General features: G+C 33.5%; 1 protein-coding gene across 1 annotated transcript in view; it reads right to left on the minus strand.

Annotated features, from left to right (window-relative positions):
- Positions 1-17,569, minus strand: part of LOC126890248 (otoferlin-like) — a 224,148-nt gene that overhangs the window by 94,345 nt on the left and 112,234 nt on the right. Inside the window, exons 8-10 of the mRNA XM_050659104.1 lie at positions 15,811-16,008; positions 10,890-11,006; positions 2,823-2,975 (exon numbers count right to left, since the gene is read on the minus strand). Of these exons, the coding sequence (XP_050515061.1) occupies positions 2,823-2,975; positions 10,890-11,006; positions 15,811-16,008 (468 nt within the window). The remainder of the gene's footprint in view (positions 1-2,822; positions 2,976-10,889; positions 11,007-15,810; positions 16,009-17,569) is intronic.

A 17,569-nucleotide genomic window follows, 5' to 3' on the forward strand; every position in this document is an offset into this window, starting at 1 on the left:
TGCGGGATTATTGTGATCTGTTTTTGTCCGTTTAAAATAAATATTATTCTTAAATCAAATTTCGTTTTTTTTATTTATTCAGCTTAAATGTCTCGACAACTAAGACCATTGGCATGGTACCGTTGATTTCGCGATCAGATTATAGTTAATTATTTATATGGGAAATAAGCCACAATTAAAATGAAAAAAATAATTTTATTAACGTTTCGACGCCCAAATCGGGTGCCGTTGTCAAAATACAAAATATTACTAAAATAAACTAAAGTGTTGTTGCTAAGCAAAAAAAATTCTTCTAATAATTTATTTAATCTCACTCATTTATATTGGCAATTCAGACATATATTATACATTTTAAAGTAGAAGACTTTAAAATGATATTGCCAATATTTATGAGTTGCGTTCCTGGGACGACTTACTGAAAGATAGTTCATTCGATTACATGAAATTAACCCCAACTCAAGAATATCCGTCATAAAAAATTATAGCATGTGATATGTCTTTAAAAAGACAACCAAATGCAACGACAGTAAAATTCTCGCGTTAGAGACTTCATAGTAAATCACAAGGGAAAACCAGGAAAAACCCTGTGATACTATCCCGACATCGTAAGTATTTGGTCTTACATTAATTTACTCTCAAAAAATAATACCAAATTCTGACTTGTAACATGTTTAAATTATAAATATTATTAATAATACTAGATATATAAGTAATACTAAAATATAAAATATGTACTAGCTCGATATTATTGACTTACTAATCTTGGTATTTTCTTTCTATTGACTTCCTCTTTCAGTATGGGTAACCACATCCTACTGCATTCTACCGAGGAATTTGCGACACAATTGGTTTCATTTAGCATAATTAGAGCCGCTTCTTTGATTTTTCTCTTTTTACTATCTGATTCTTTCAGGACTATACTTGAATCTCTCCACTGAACTCTATGTTCATTATCCTATGCGTGTTGACATATTTGAGATCTCTCAAATTCTCTATTTTTAATATAAGATTGATGTTCACTTATTCTAACGTCTAATGGTCTTGATGTCTCACCTAAATAAAATTGTTCGCATTCACAAGGTATTTTATAAATGCAATTTTTTGTTCTTTCTTGATCATTGTTAGGTTTAGTTTTAGATAGAATAGATCTCAATGTGTTTGTTGTTTTGAATGTTGTTGAAATGTTGAATTTATTTCCTATTGTTTTAAGTTTCTCGGATAGTCCTTTTATATATGGTATTGATATTTTCCTCGTATTATTTCTGGTGAATGTTGTAGGATCCCGTTCTAAGTTGTTCTGTTCCATTCGATCCAATCTTGACAATTCCTTATTTATAAACGATAAAGGATAATCATTTTTTAATAAAACAGATGTTAACAATTGTTTTTCTGCTAAAAAGGAATTTTCGTTAGAACAAGTAATTTTGGCTCTATCATATAAGGATTTAATGATTCCCTTTTTAACGTTGATGTTGTGATTTGACTTGTAATTGAGATATCTGTTGGTGTGTGTTGGTTTTCTATACACTTGAGTCTCATATCCAATATCCTTCTTTGAGATCAAAACATCGAGGAAAGGTAGGCTGTTATTGTATTCCTTTTCCATTGTAAATTTTATTGTCTCTTCTTGATCGTTTATAATATTAAGGAATGTATCCAACAATTCTGATCCATGAGGCCATATTGAAAACACATCATCTACATATCTCCACCATACTGTGGGTTTTAAATTTTGTTTAGAAATAATATTAGTTTCGAAATCCTCCATAAATATATTAGCCAATAATGGAGATAAAGAAGAGCCCATTGCTAGACCAAAATTTTGTTTATAGAATTCATTGTTTAGTTGAAAATAGGTATTATGGGTACATAATGTCAATAACTCCATTATAGCTGATACATTTAGTCTTGTCCTAGTTGCCAATGTATTATCATTCTCTAATTTCGTTTTGATTATGTTTAAAGTTTTATCTAATGGTACATTTGTAAATAAACTGTTTATGTCAAAACTTACTAAAATATTATTTGGATTAAATTCAATAGTTGATAATTTGTTTAAAAAATGTTTTGTATTTTTTATAAATATATCAGTAATACTCAGATAGTATCACAGGGTTTTTCCTGGTTTTCCCTTGTGATTTACTATGAAGTCTCTAACGCGAGAATTTTACTGTCGTTGCATTTGGTTGTCTTTTTAAAGACATATCACATGCTATAATTTTTTATGACGGATATTCTTGAGTTGGGGTTAATTTCATGTAATCGAATGAACTATCTTTCAGTAAGTCGTCCCAGGAACGCAACTCATAAATATTGGCAATATCATTTTAAAGTCTTCTACTTTAAAATGTATAATATATGTCTGAATTGCCAATATAAATGAGTGAGATTAAATAAATTATTAGAAGAATTTTTTTTGCTTAGCAACAACACTTTAGTTTATTTTAGTAATATTTTGTATTTTGACAACGGCACCCGATTTGGGCGTCGAAACGTTAATAAAATTATTTTTTTCATTTTAATTGTGGCTTATTTCCCATATAAATAATTAATCATAAAAATGCCACAAGGAAATAGCTTCAGAACAACATTAAGAAACCAGATTATAGTGTAATGTGTATTGAGTAAATGGCTTGTTACTTAGTAAACTCGACATCATTCTATTTACAAAGAGACGCTAGTTATTGAAAATTTTTATTTAGACGTTGAAATTCATCATAAAGAATTTGTTTTAAAATTTGTGTTTTTTCTCAATATATATTGCAAACAACATTGTCAAAATTTATAGTGTCAAAATTAAAATATTAATCATACATACTTACTTTTAGAAACATTGTTTGTACTTTTCCACAATGTTTTCCACATTCCTCTTCTACACCAGAATATATTATGTCCCTAGCTGGAATTCGTTGATATGCTTGTCGTTTACCACCGCTTATAATCCAAAGAAACACGTCCGGAAGTGCATGTTGGGGCTAAAAATTTCCAAATAAAAAACAATTTTTTACTTGTATTACTTAACTCCAATATAACCTCCCAGGGCAATAATATTGTTAAACTCTTTTTCCTGTATTATTTGTTTTACTAACATTCCTTACATTCTATACAGTTAATTTTGGAAGATAAAACAGATGGAAATGTCTAAACAAGACATTGAACTTATTAATATTACAAAATCATCTATCACATGATGAAAATGACTCAAAATAATTTGAGTCAGGGTTAGGTTATGAAAATATACAGGTAAAGTTATTAAAGCTCATTAATAAATATTATGTATTAAACTTTTTTTAAAAGGGACGTAAACAAGGTATTTCTTCTGAAATAGTATTCTGTGTGCCATCAAAAATAAAATATATAATAAAGACATTACAGTTATTTGGGTAAAAAGTCATACCGCATCAAGGGAAATGTAATGGTTGACCAGCTTGCTAAGGATCCTACCCATGCTGGATTATATTTACCTATATTCACACTGGATGACTTACTGCTACATTATAATAACACAACTTTAATATTAATAAACAACATTCAGGTAGAAATAGAAATACGAGTATAATACAGACAAACAATTAATTATAATACCTAGTAATTTGTAATAGTAGAGGAATTGAAATTAAGATGACGGACAGCGGCAGCGATGCTTATGTATCAGAGGATGGTAAACGGAAAGGAAATGAATTTGACGAAATCTTTAGTAAGAGCAGAAAAGTGTATCGATCTCCCGATAAAAAGAATGCTGGAGGTAGAGAGAATGAAATTACGGAAATGATGAAAACGTTAATAACTGATAATAAAAAGAAAGATAAGGAACTAGTGGATATAAAAAACATGGTAGGTGAGTTGGTAGGAGAAATGAAGGCACTCCAAAAAGAGAATAGCGAGTACAAAGAAAAGCTTAAACAAATAATTCAAGAAAATGAAAATCTAAAAAAGGAAATGATGAGTATGAAACAAAAAATGGACAAATTAGAGCTAACTTTAGAAATCTGTCAGAAAGAAAGAAAGAAAAATAATTTAATATTGAAGGGTTTGCCAATAAGTACGTCTGATACGGTACAGCTTACGAATGAAATAGGAAACTTTTTAAATAAAGAGCTACGAATAATGGCAGAGTTAAATAAGATACAAAAGATCAAAGACAATATGTGCATTATTGAGTTTAATAAGTTTGAAGACAAACTAAGAGTACTAAAAGCAAAAAGTATTCTAAGAAATTATAAACAACACCGCGTATACATTTGAATACATTTAAGTACATTTGAAATTATACATGAATGCGATTTAACACTTAAAGCAGAAAAATCTTAGACATATAGCAGCAAAAGAAAAGGCAAATGGCAAAAGAATAAAAATGGGTTATGGTTTTATCGTTATTGAAGACACCATAATACGAATAATATAGAAATAGTCAGAGATAATTTAGCAGCTCAAAAAACTACTAGTTAATGCAAATTCGAGGATGGATAAGGATACGAACGTGGCACAGGTTATGGACATGAGAGAATATAACAAAATCGATACGAGTCTTGACAAAAATATACAAAAACTAAACCGTAAAGATACAAACCATGAAGGAACTATGAATGCAAAAAATGAAAAACAAAATAAGTATTGGAAAATTGGATTGTGGAATATACAAAGCCTAAATGGTAAAGAAGAAGAACTTATTGATGAGTTTGAAAAACCAAAATGGATTTTTTAGCATTAACTGAAACAAAGAGAAAAGGAAGTGGATGTATTAAAATGAGAAATGAGCACTACATGATTTTTGGAGGTGTTAATGAGTCAGAACGTGCGAGGGCAGGAGTTGCCCTAATGGTTCACAGAAATGAGCATAAAAATATCACCAGATGGAAAAATATTTCGGAACGACTCCTTAGAATAGATATCAGTAAAAACGAGAAGACAACAATTATTGTAGGGTATGGACCGTCGGAAAATGAAGCCAAGGAACTTAAAGATAGCTTCTGGGAACAATTGCAGGACGAAATGGACCAAATAAATCATAAGGTCATAATAGTAGGCGATTTTAATGGGCGAGTAGGGTCAAGCAATGAATATGCCTACCCTGTAGGACCATATGGAGAAATAGTCAGGAATAATAATGGACAAAGAGTCATCGAGTTTTGCATCATGAATGATATGCAAGTTAGTAACACATTTTTTCAACACAAGGAGATTCATAGATACACACGAGTGATGGATTCGCGGAACGAAAAATCCGTTATTGACCTAGTATTAGTACAGAACATATATAAAAATGAAATAGCAAACGTTCGTGTTAAAAGAGGTTATGAGATCAGTTCAGATCATTCTCTCGTTGAAGCTAAAATAAAGACAAGGAGAGAACAGACATTTAATATTAAAAATGAAGAAAATCGCTATGAACAACCAAGTATTAAAGTATACAAACTTCAGTCTGAAAATATTAGAAAAGAATACTGTCGTAAATTGAATGAAGAAATACGAAAAACAAATATTTTTAAGGAGCTGGTGTATGCAACTGGGAGTAAAGTATGTGGTGTAACCAAAGGAGGATATCTGAAAGGTACAGCTTGGTGGAATAATGACATAAAATTGGAAGTTTCGAAGAAGAAAAAATTGTGGAAAAAGTATATAAGTAATAAAAGTGAAGGTAATTATCAAGAATATAAGGAACAGAGAATAATTGTTAAAAATAAAATTAAAGAAGCTAAGAATCGTTAATGGGAAGAATTTGGAAATAAAATGGAAAGTGATAGTAAGGGTAACGCGAAGTTGCTCTATAGGACCCTAAAAAACCTAAGTCAAAAGAAATCAAACGGAGTAACAGGTTTAGAGGACAAAGATGGTAACATATTATTAAAAAAATGAAGAGATTACCGAAAGATGGCGAGAACATTTTATGGAATTATTAATGGGAGACAACAACGAAATAGAGAATGACAGGGAGGAGTACAATTTAAATGAACAACAAGATAATGATGACATAACATACGAAGAATATAGGGAAGCAATTTTAAAATTAAAAAATGGCAAGGCTGCAGGACACGATAACATTACGGTTGAGCTAATTAAATATATGGAAGGAGAAGGATTACAGTTACTATGGAAGATCATAAGGAGCTGTTGGCATACCGGATGCATACCTAGAGACTGGACTCTTGCCACTATTCTACCGTTACACAAAAAAGGTGATAAACATAAGTGTTCTAACTACAGGGAATATCATTGTTGGTAGTTGCTAGTAAAATCTACGAAATAATAATAGAGAAAAAGCTGCAAGAAAATATCGAGGCCACACTGGATGACAGCCAATGCGGCTTTAGGCCAGGGCGAGGTACAACCGATCTCATATTCACGGTGAGACAGTTATCAGAAAAAGCCCTACAACATAACAGTAAGTTGTTTCTATGTTTTGTGGACTTGGAAAAAGCATTTGATCGGGCGCCACGTAACAAGATCTGGGAAATATTAAACCGTAGAAATGTGAAACCGAAGTTAATCCAAGCAATAAAGGGTATATATAAATGTACACGTAATAATGTAAGAACGAAAAACCGCTCATCTCTAGAATTCTACACAAGGACAGGTGTAAGACAAGGTGGTGTTCTGAGTCCTTTGTTATTCATCACTCTAATGGACGAAATTGCAAAAGAATGCAGGGGTAAGGTAAAAAGAACTAGGGTAGGGGTGTATAAACTTCAACAAGTTCACGTGTCAGAGTTGATATATGCCGATGACCTGGTAATTGTGGCAAAATCAGAAAAAGACTTGCAAGTAAATGTAAATGTTTGGAATGAAGCCTTTAAGAAATTTGGGATGAAAATAAATATTGAAAAAACAGAAGCTTTAGTAATATCGAAAACTCAAGAAAATATAAATGTAAAGCTGAATAATGAGACCATTACACAAGTAGAGGACTTCAAGTATTTAGGATCAACAATGAATGGACAAGGAAATATAGAACCAGAAATAAACAGCAGGGTAATGAGTGCAACAAAATTATACTATGCGCTAAATAAAAGTTTTATTAGGAAGAAAAAAGTAAGCCTAAAAACAAAAATGAAAGTGTTTCAAACTGTATACGAGCCGGTGCTACTCTACGGTAGTGAAACGTGGAAATGAATGACAACATCCGTAATAAAATTCAAGCATGCGAAATGCGATATTTACGTGCGGTATCCGGGGTGACCAGACGTGATCGTATAAGAAATGAAGACACACGGGAAAGGTGCGGTATTGGAAGGACCTTAGATAGACTTGAAACGAAACAGTTATCGTGGTTCGGACATAAGGCGAGAATGGGTGAAGGTAGAACTGTAAAGAGGGTACGGAAAGCGGCATCCGACAACAAACGAAGAAGAGGCAGGCCAGCAAGAACGTGGAGCGCAGATATTGGAAAGGCTTGCGTAAAAAGGAATATTGGGTGGAGAGAAGCAGAAAGACTAGCTACTGACCGAAAGGCATGGAGACGTCTGATTTCTCCACTTACCTCGACACCGTAAGGTACAAGAGGACGGCTTAAGTAAGTAAGTAAACTTTAATAAAATGGAAAGAAAAATGGAAAAAATAGCAGCGAACTCAAATAATCAGTATTATACTATCCACTCTACCTTACCACAATATATTCCCTATATTTTTAAATACGCAATGTAGAAGAAGACTACAGCGACAATAACTCGTCTGAAAACCAATCACGGCGCATTCCCAGCTCACTTAGCTAAGTTAAATATTATCCCTTCTGGGTTATGCTTATGTGATAATATATCACAATGTGACATCAACCATATTCTTTTCAAGTGCGGTAAAGATAAGTATGAAACAGATCAGTTCTATTTAAAATTAACAGATCTTAAAATTCAGACTCCCATAAACATCATCCATTTACTTTCTTTAGACAGTAGAGAAATATTTGAACTAGTATGTAACTTTCTTTGTAAAGTTGGATATATTATTTAACAACCAATAACCTTTACTACCATTCTGTGGCTAAAGGACTAGCTTCCAAGCCAACTCCTCAAACACACACACACACACACACACACACACACACACACACACACACACACACACACACACACACACACACACACACACACACACACACACACACACACACACACACACACACACACACACACACACACACACACACACACACACACACACACACACACACACACACACACACACACACACACACACACACACACACACACACACACACACACACACACACACACACACACACACACACACACACACACACACACACACACACACACACACACACACACACACACACACACACACACACACACACACACACACACACACACACACACACACACACACACACACACACACACACACACACACACACACACACACACACACACACACACACACACACACACACACACACACACACACACACACACACACACACACACACACACACACACACACACACACACACACACACACACACACACACACACACACACACACACACACACACACACACACACACACACACACACACACACACACACACACACACACACACACACACACACACACACACACACACACACACACACACACACACACACACACACACACACACACACACACACACACACACACACACACACACACACACACACACACACACACACACACACACACACACACACACACACACACACACACACACACACACACACACACACACACACACACACACACACACACACACACACACACACACACACACACACACACACACACACACACACACACACACACACACACACACACACACACACACACACACACACACACACACACACACACACACACACACACACACACACACACACACACACACACACACACACACACACACACACACACACACACACACACACACACACACACACACACACACACACACACACACACACACACACACACACACACACACACACACACACACACACACACACACACACACACACACACACACACACACACACACACACACACACACACACACACACACACACACACACACACACACACACACACACACACACACACACACACACACACACACACACACACACACACACACACACACACACACACACACACACACACACACACACACACACACACACACACACACACACACACACACACACACACACACACACACACACACACACACACACACACACACACACACACACACACACACACACACACAAGGTATTTCTTCAGTCAACTACCTACAAATAAAATTCTACCATATATAGGGTATTTTATTAATAATTGGAAATGTTTTAACTGTAGATTCCTACGCTCAAAATATTAATATGTAACCCAAATAACGTATTCCGAAAATGCTTCCTACGGGAGCTAGAGCTCTTTGAAGATGGCATCTTGTAATTAGATTTTTTTAAATACCTCCAGAACGTTTCTATTTAGAAAAACGAAAACTGGTACGCCTAGTTATCTTCCAGAGATAAAACGATTCCATCAATTCCGAATTTGTAGTACCCGTCATAGGCATCCCTTTTGGGAAAGGCGAAGGTTATTTTATCGCATAACTTTTTTATGTTTACCTTTTTAGCATTTTTGACACTGGATTATTAAATTGTGAGGTATTCTAGAAATAAAAGGTACTCTGTTATTCATTCAGTTAAACGGTAAAAATGTATGAAAAGTTATTCAGTTAACATTGAGAAAAACAGGCCCAACTATGTGCTTTCCCAAAATACCTGCCCAAACACTTACTTTTTCGGGAAATTGAGTATGTTCTTCTCGAAAGACGTGAGGATTTGCGTCACTTTAATACCTCACATTGTGTGTGTTAATACTACATATTTCCATTGAGGGAAAAAGTACTTTTTAACTATGTAAAACTTGTTTACCACTTTTCATTAAAAAAAAACAATAATTTTTAGTTTTTATTTAATTTATTCATCAAAATCATATAAACCTAAACAAAATTATTATGATTGTATAGGTTTGTTCAATGTTCAATACATTGAACAGTGTTTCTACGTATGTTCTAAGTGTGCTCTAAGCGTTTTCAACGAAATTGTGATCAAACGTTAAAATTGTCGCCGAAAATGTTAAGTGAGGAGCACAAAACCAAATGTTGACTTGTTGACAGTGCATTGAATTTTCTTGAACGATAAAATAACGAGGCATGATTTTTTTAGACATAAGCAATGTCTAAAATTATCAGTCCTCGAAATAGCGGCATCCTTAATATCCTACGAGAGTAAAGTTTAAACACACAATTTATACTCAGGAAACCATGTGATATGTGTGTTGGAAAAGGATCGGGAAAAGGAGTACTGCTTGCCAATTTTTTGCCCCGTGGTGACACGTTCAATTCAACAGCTCACTGTGAGACTTCACAAAACTTTCAATCCAAGACACCAGAGTTCATATTAATGTCAATCCACATACATCCTAATCAAATTCAAGATCTTATTACATTATCTGACTGGGAACAATTGGGCAAGCCACCGTACAGTTCCGATCTAGCGCCGAGTGATTAGCTACCATTTGCTTATGCATTTGAAGACTCATCTGACTGGAAAACGCCATAATGATGAACAAGTCAAAATTACCTACTGAAGTGATTGTCTAGTGAGGTAACCAACCATCTTTGAGTATGCTGGTTCTACGATACAAAAAGTGCCTTAACATTAGTGGGCATTATGAAGAAAAGTAGAGTAAAGTATAGGCTTTAACATGAGTACATGTTTTTTTTTTGAAAAATGTTTATTGGTTTTTTTATTTCCAAACTTCCTTACTCTAATATCATGTCTCGTATTAAAATTAAGCAATATAGGATAAATATATATAATTGTATTACTTACATCATCTATAAGGAATTTTAATTTTCCAAGAAATTTCTGTGCCGTCTTAAACCTTTCCTTGAATGAGCTTTTTGTAACAAGTGCTTTGAGATTTCTTGCAGACACACCAATTTGCTCCTATGAAGAAGAAATACTATTACATTTAGAATCAATATTTTTTTAAGTGGAAAATGAATTTTCAGGTGGTCAAATTATCCTTAGATTTACTACGTGCTCCGTGCATGACTGACGCGACACCTAACGCCTTCACCTGACATTTCTTGATCTCACAATTTGAGGTTAAGCACATGATAAATACATATTGTGAAGTTGCAAATTAATAATAATTATTATAAAAATGTATACCATTTTTATTCAGTTGCAATGCGAAGGCAAAACAATCTTATTTTCACTTAGAATAGGAAGCGCAGTCCAGCACTCTGAATCGACGATTTCCGACTCTTATTGGAGTCATCATCGGAGAGTTCTAGGCCTGCTGCTCTCTATTCGAAGTGACCAACCATGAAAGCTTATCCCCACATTGCAACTGACGTGTATGGATTAGGTGACTAGCGTCATCTGGCAATTGAAGGGTAAAGTTTTTAATCCTAATAGCAACATTAACGATATTGAGAAATATTAAAAACATTACTAAAGGATTTTTAAATTGAAAACTTATTGGTCCATTTCCCTGGTGACACCTCCAAGGCTTCTAAAATTTGCAAGCCAAATGGATGCTGCAGTAAAGAAAAAAGGAAGGAATTCTAAACGTTGCAATTCACAACCCACGTCTGCAGCTTGGTAAAGTTCCAACGGAAAATTAACCTAGTTATTCTAAAGGAGTAATACTAATATAAAACAAAAATGTAGGTATACCATTTTTATTCAGTTGCAATGCGAAGGCAAAACAATCTCATTTTTCACTTAGAATAGGGAGCACAGTCCAGCATTCTGAATCGACGATTTTCGACTCTTATTGGAGTCATCATCGGAGAGGCCTAGACCTGCTGCTCTCTACTCGAAGTGACCAACCATGAAAGATTATCCCCACATTGCAACTGAGGTGTATGGATTAGGTGACTAGTGTCATCTGGCAATTAAAAGGTAAAGTTTTCAATCCTAATAGCAACATTAATAATATTGAAAAATATTAAAAACATTACTAAAGGATTTTTAAATTGAAAACTTATTTGTCCATTTCCCTGGTGACACCTCCAAGGCAAAATTTGCAAGCCAAATGGATGCTACAGTAAAGACAAAAGGAAGGAATTCTAAACGTTGCAATTCACAACCCATGTCTGCAGCTTGGAAAAGTTCCAACGGAAAATGGACCTAGTTACTCTAACGGAGTAATTCTCGTATTACGTACTATAGGAGTATTACCAAGCTGCAGACGTGGGTTGTGAATTGCAACGTTTAGAATACTTTCCTTTTGTCTTTACTGCAGCATCTATTTGGCTTGCAAATTTTAGAAGCCTTGGAGGTGTCACCAGGGAGATGGACCAATAAGTTTTCAATTTAAAAATCTTTTAGTAAGGTTTTTAATATTTTTCAATATTATTAATGTTGCTATTAGGATTGAAAACTTTACCTTTCAATTGCCAGATGACGCTAGTCACCTAATCCATACACGTCAGTTGAAATTTGGGGATAAGTTTTCATGGTTGGTCACTTCGAATAGAGTGCAGCAGGCCTAGGCCTCTCCAATGATGACTCCAATAAGAGTCGAGAATCGTCGATTCAGAGTGCTGGACTGCGCTCCCTATTTTAGGTGAAAAATAAGATTGTTTTGCCTTCGCATTGCAACTGAATAAAAATGGTATACATTTTTATTTTATATTAGTATTACTCCTTTAGAGTAACTAGGTCCATTTTCCGTTGGAACTTTACCAAGCTGCAGACGTGGGTTGTGAATTGCAACATTTAGAATATAATATAATAATAATAATAATGGAGTTTATTTGTAGAACATAAATTGTACATACAGTAGAACCCCGCAAATCCGAACCCCGCTAATCCGAACGTTCGGCAAATCCGAACTACAAAATGTGCAAAAAAAAATAAAAAATGCACGACAAAAACTTAAAAACATGTTTATTATACAGAGTAAAACCAGAAACTTGAACAATGACAATGTAGGATTAATAGGACGTTGACATTTAATATGTCTTAAAAATAAATACGTACTTTATACGTAAACTTCTTATTATTCTTCTTCTTCGTGCGACTAGGATTACTCCTGTTTGTCTGTCTCTTATTATGTTTCAGTTGTTGTTGACTGTTCATTGTCTTTCCACCTTTTCGGCGGCTTTCCAACGGGTCTTCTGCTATACGGCTTGTTGTTTTTACAGATGTTCGCTAATCTATCTGGTTCCATTCGGTTTACATGTTCGTAAACGTATGTAAGTGCGTAAACTACGTAAACGTAGTGCTTATAAATGTCAAATATAAACTTACTTCGGTTTTCTTGCAGTCAACTTAGTCCAAAACGTTGCGAGAACGTTTTGTGACTCAAAACTAACGAAAACGGAAGCTTTGAATTATTAGTTAGGCTAACTTTCGGATAATCCGAACTTTTTGGAATCCGAACAGGCTGTCCCCCCAATTAGTTCAGATTTGCGGGGTTCTACTGTATAAAATAAACTCAGTTCCTCACTGAAGTTGTATGTACAACTTGTGCGTGAGGGTTAAATTTTGATTATAAAACAACACTAAATAATTTTAAAATTTACAAAAGAATCAAAAATAGTCTTTTTGCTCATCGGTCTTCAAATTTGGGCTTCTCTTTTATCTTTATTGTAGAATTCCTTCCTTTTGTCTTTACTGCAGCATCCATTTGGCTTGCAAATTTTAGAAGCCTTGGAGGTGTCACCAGGGAAATGGACCAATAAGTTTTCAATTTAAAAATCTTTTAGTAAGGTTTTTAATATTTTTCTATATTATTAATGTTGCTATTAGGATTGAAAACTTTACAATTCAATTGCCAGATGACGCTAGTCACCTAATCCATACACGTCAGTTGCAATGTGGGGTTAAGTTTTCATGGTTGGTCACTTCGAATAGAGAGCAGCAGGCCTAGGACTCTCCGATGATGACTCCAATAAGAGTCGAAAACCGTCGATTCAGAGTGCTGGACTGCGCTCCCTATTCTAAGTGAAAAATAAGATTATTTTGCCTTCGCATTGCTACTGAATAAAAATGGTATACATTTTTATTTTATATTAGTATTACTCCTTTAGAGTAACTAGGTCCATTTTCCGTTGGAACTTTACCAAGCTGCAGATGTGGGTTGTGATTTGCAACGTTTAGAATTCCTTCCTTTTGTCTTTACTGCAGCATCCATTTGGCTTGCAAATTTTAGAAGCTTTGGAGGTGTCACCAGGGAAATGGACCAATAAGTTTTCAATTTAAAAATCTTTTAGTAGTGTTTTTAATATTTTTCAATATTATTAATGTTGCTATTAAGATTTACCTTACCTCTTAATAATAATTAGTTTTTTAACGATATTTTCCAATTTATGCCTAAAATGGATGTAGTATTAAGAACTGGGTTTCTAAAAATTGATCACAATTTTTCTACGGAAAAATTGTCCTCTTTTTTAAAATAGGAGAAATAATGCTTGTTTGTAATTGGTCGAACCGCAGGCAAGTTTACTCCATTAAATTATTAAATTTGGACACTTTTAATATTTATAAAATTTTGACACTATTGACCATTAAAATACATAGGTTAATTAAGTTATATCGGCGATTTTTTCTGTTTTATGAATTATTCCTTTAATTTTTCCTACGTTGACTTTGGCTAGATCACATCTACTTTTTATTTCTTCCTGTAGTGAACCTGTGTTTGTGATCAATAATGCCAGATAGAAGTATGAGCTCACCACATCAAACCGGTCAATAGTGGTTATATGTGGATAAGTGTTATGTAGTTTATCCATTATAATGATCTTTGTCTTTGATATGTCTATCTGAAAACCAAATATTTTCTTTAGTTTTCAACTAGTCGAATGAGATCAATTAATATTCTTCTTGACTATTGGCACGAAGGACGGTGTCGTCTGCAGAATGTAGGTTGTTTATTTTTCGGCCATTTATTGAGATGGCCTTTTCCCATCATTCAAGCGCTCTCCTCATCATATGCTCCCCATATACCATATATATTAAATAATTGTGGAGATATTATACATCCTTTTCTGACACCTTGTTCTGGATGGAATTCATTTGAGTGTGTATCAAGCACTTTAACTTTTCCAGTAATGTGTACAGTTATAAGCGAAATTAAGTTTTTGGTACGTCTACTTCTTTTAGTATCTACCATAAGTCTTGCCATTTGACCCTGTCGAACGCTTTGCGGTAATCTATAAAACAAACGCATAGTGGGATATTGAAGTTCCTAGATTTTTCTACTTGTCTTATGTTCAGCACGTGTTTCCGAGTAACTCTCCCTTTTGTAAATTCAGTTTGTTCTTTGGGTATTTCCCTTTGTAGACAAGTTTTCAGTCTCTGATTGATCATCTGTAGATTTATTTTACTGGCATGTGAGAAAAAGGATAAGGTTCTATAGTTGTCGTAATATTCTTAATGCTATCTTAATTCAAGTACATAATATTAATGGCTAATATGTATAACACATACCGAATCGGGTACCTAGGAGTGGTGAAAAATAGAAGTTCATGATCAAAATTATTGTTGTCTGATAAAAATGTTACATTGTTATATACCAAAACGGTTGGTTATAATTGTTATATCTCCCCTTTCTATTGTTGGAATAATGTATAGTTTGAAATGCGAAAAAGATTAATATTTAAGAGGACCAAGAATTACATTTTATATACCAATCAAACAATTAACACGATGTTGATGGTTGATGTTAATCTGTTTGAAGCTGTATAGGATATCATAGCTATATATTTACCGTAAAGTTTGTAAATTAACTTACTATTTCCCTCTGGCATAATTTAATATGCTCTTTATCAAGTTTAGTTTTGCCTGTTCCAGGGCCAGTAAGGGAAGCCTTACATATTGTAACGTATTTTCCACATATAACTGAAAGATCTTCCAATACTTGCTTAAATTGAATTTCAACATTTGAATCATCAGCCTCTAATGCTGATGTTACTTCAGAGAGGGCATCTTCCTAAAAAATAACGATTATTTTATAATATATTATATTATATAAATAGAAAATATAGAATAATTGTAAAATAACGTTATTAATTAATCAAAGTGACCAAAAAAATATTTTTAATCTCAATTTTTTCATATGTCTGTTAGTACAGGGCGCATCTGTTTTGAGATGGACGTTGAGAGGTGACTCATATTTTTTTGAAAAAATTGCTTGGAATTAACTCATATAATAATATGAAAAAATTGTCATCCTTGTTGCAAAATAGCCATAATTGCGAAAAAACCATAAAAAAACAAGTATTCGCATTTTACGTTTTTCAACCATTTATGCTACACCCTTCATATTTTACCCAGAAAAACTTGAAATAATAAAACAATACTATAAATTTCAATAAGATCGGTTCAATAAATTTTGCAAAATAAATTTTGCAATCCAGCTTTCGCAAAAAAATCATTTTTTCAAAATCTTGCAGGACTGAAAATAAAGCAGATAGCAAGTTGAGTTTTTTCTACATATAGAAGAATACTGTACCTTTCATTTGCAATTTGAAAAATTAAAATCGGTTATCTACCACGGCGTCAGGAATTTTTTTAAATAAACATTAATTTTTGGTGCTACGCACAGAACAGCGCAGCGGTGTTCGATTCACACAAGTTGATTTCATCCAAAATTTCTACCAATCTTTATCTAATATATTATTTTTTTGCTCAATACTTTGTTGTGTTTTAATATTTTAATTCCACAAAATCAAACTAATTTGATTATTGTTTGTGAAATATTGTTTAAACAATTGTATGTTTAAAAATAATAAACTTTTATTCTCCAAGTTAAAATATAATAACAAAGAAAGTTTTTGCTAAAAAAGTGTTATTTCAAAGGACAGCGTATGTGTTTTTATTTTGTAATAAACAAATTTATTTATTTATATCGAAATGTACTAAAAATTAAAATTTATCAATCATTATCAAAGGTCATTGGAATGCCCAATCAGAGCAAACGTATCCGCTGTCTTGTGCGTAGCACCAAAAATTAAAGTTTATTTAAAAAATTTTTTGACGTCGTGGTAGTTAACCGATTTTAATTTTGCAAATGAAAGGTACAGTAATCTTCTACATGTAAAAAAATATTCAACTTGCGGTCTTGCTTTATTTTCAGTTCTGCAACCTTTTGAAAAAATAATTTTTTTTTGCGAAGCTGTATTGCAGAATTTATTTTGCGAAATTTATTAAACCGATCTTAATGAAATTTACAGTGTTGTTTTACTATATCATAAAGTTTTTCTGGGTGAAATATGAAAGTCCTAAGTGAAGCATAAATGGTTGAGAAACGTAAAAGGCGAATACTTGTTTTTTATGTTTTTTTTTCGCAATTATTGCTATTTTGCAACAAGGGTGACAATTTTTAAAATTTTTAACTAATCCTGTATTGTAGAAAATTTAATTACGCAAGTTTTATGTTTGTGCAACTTTTCTCGAAAATGAATAATTTTAAAGTTATATTCAAAATCGAAGAAAAAAATCGAATTTTTCCTTCAATTTATGAGTCACCTCTCAATATCCAGATGTACTAA

The sequence above is a fragment of the Diabrotica virgifera genome, chromosome 8, assembly GCF_917563875.1.
Source record: "Diabrotica virgifera virgifera chromosome 8, PGI_DIABVI_V3a".
NCBI classification, from domain to species: Eukaryota; Metazoa; Arthropoda; class Insecta; order Coleoptera; family Chrysomelidae; genus Diabrotica; species Diabrotica virgifera.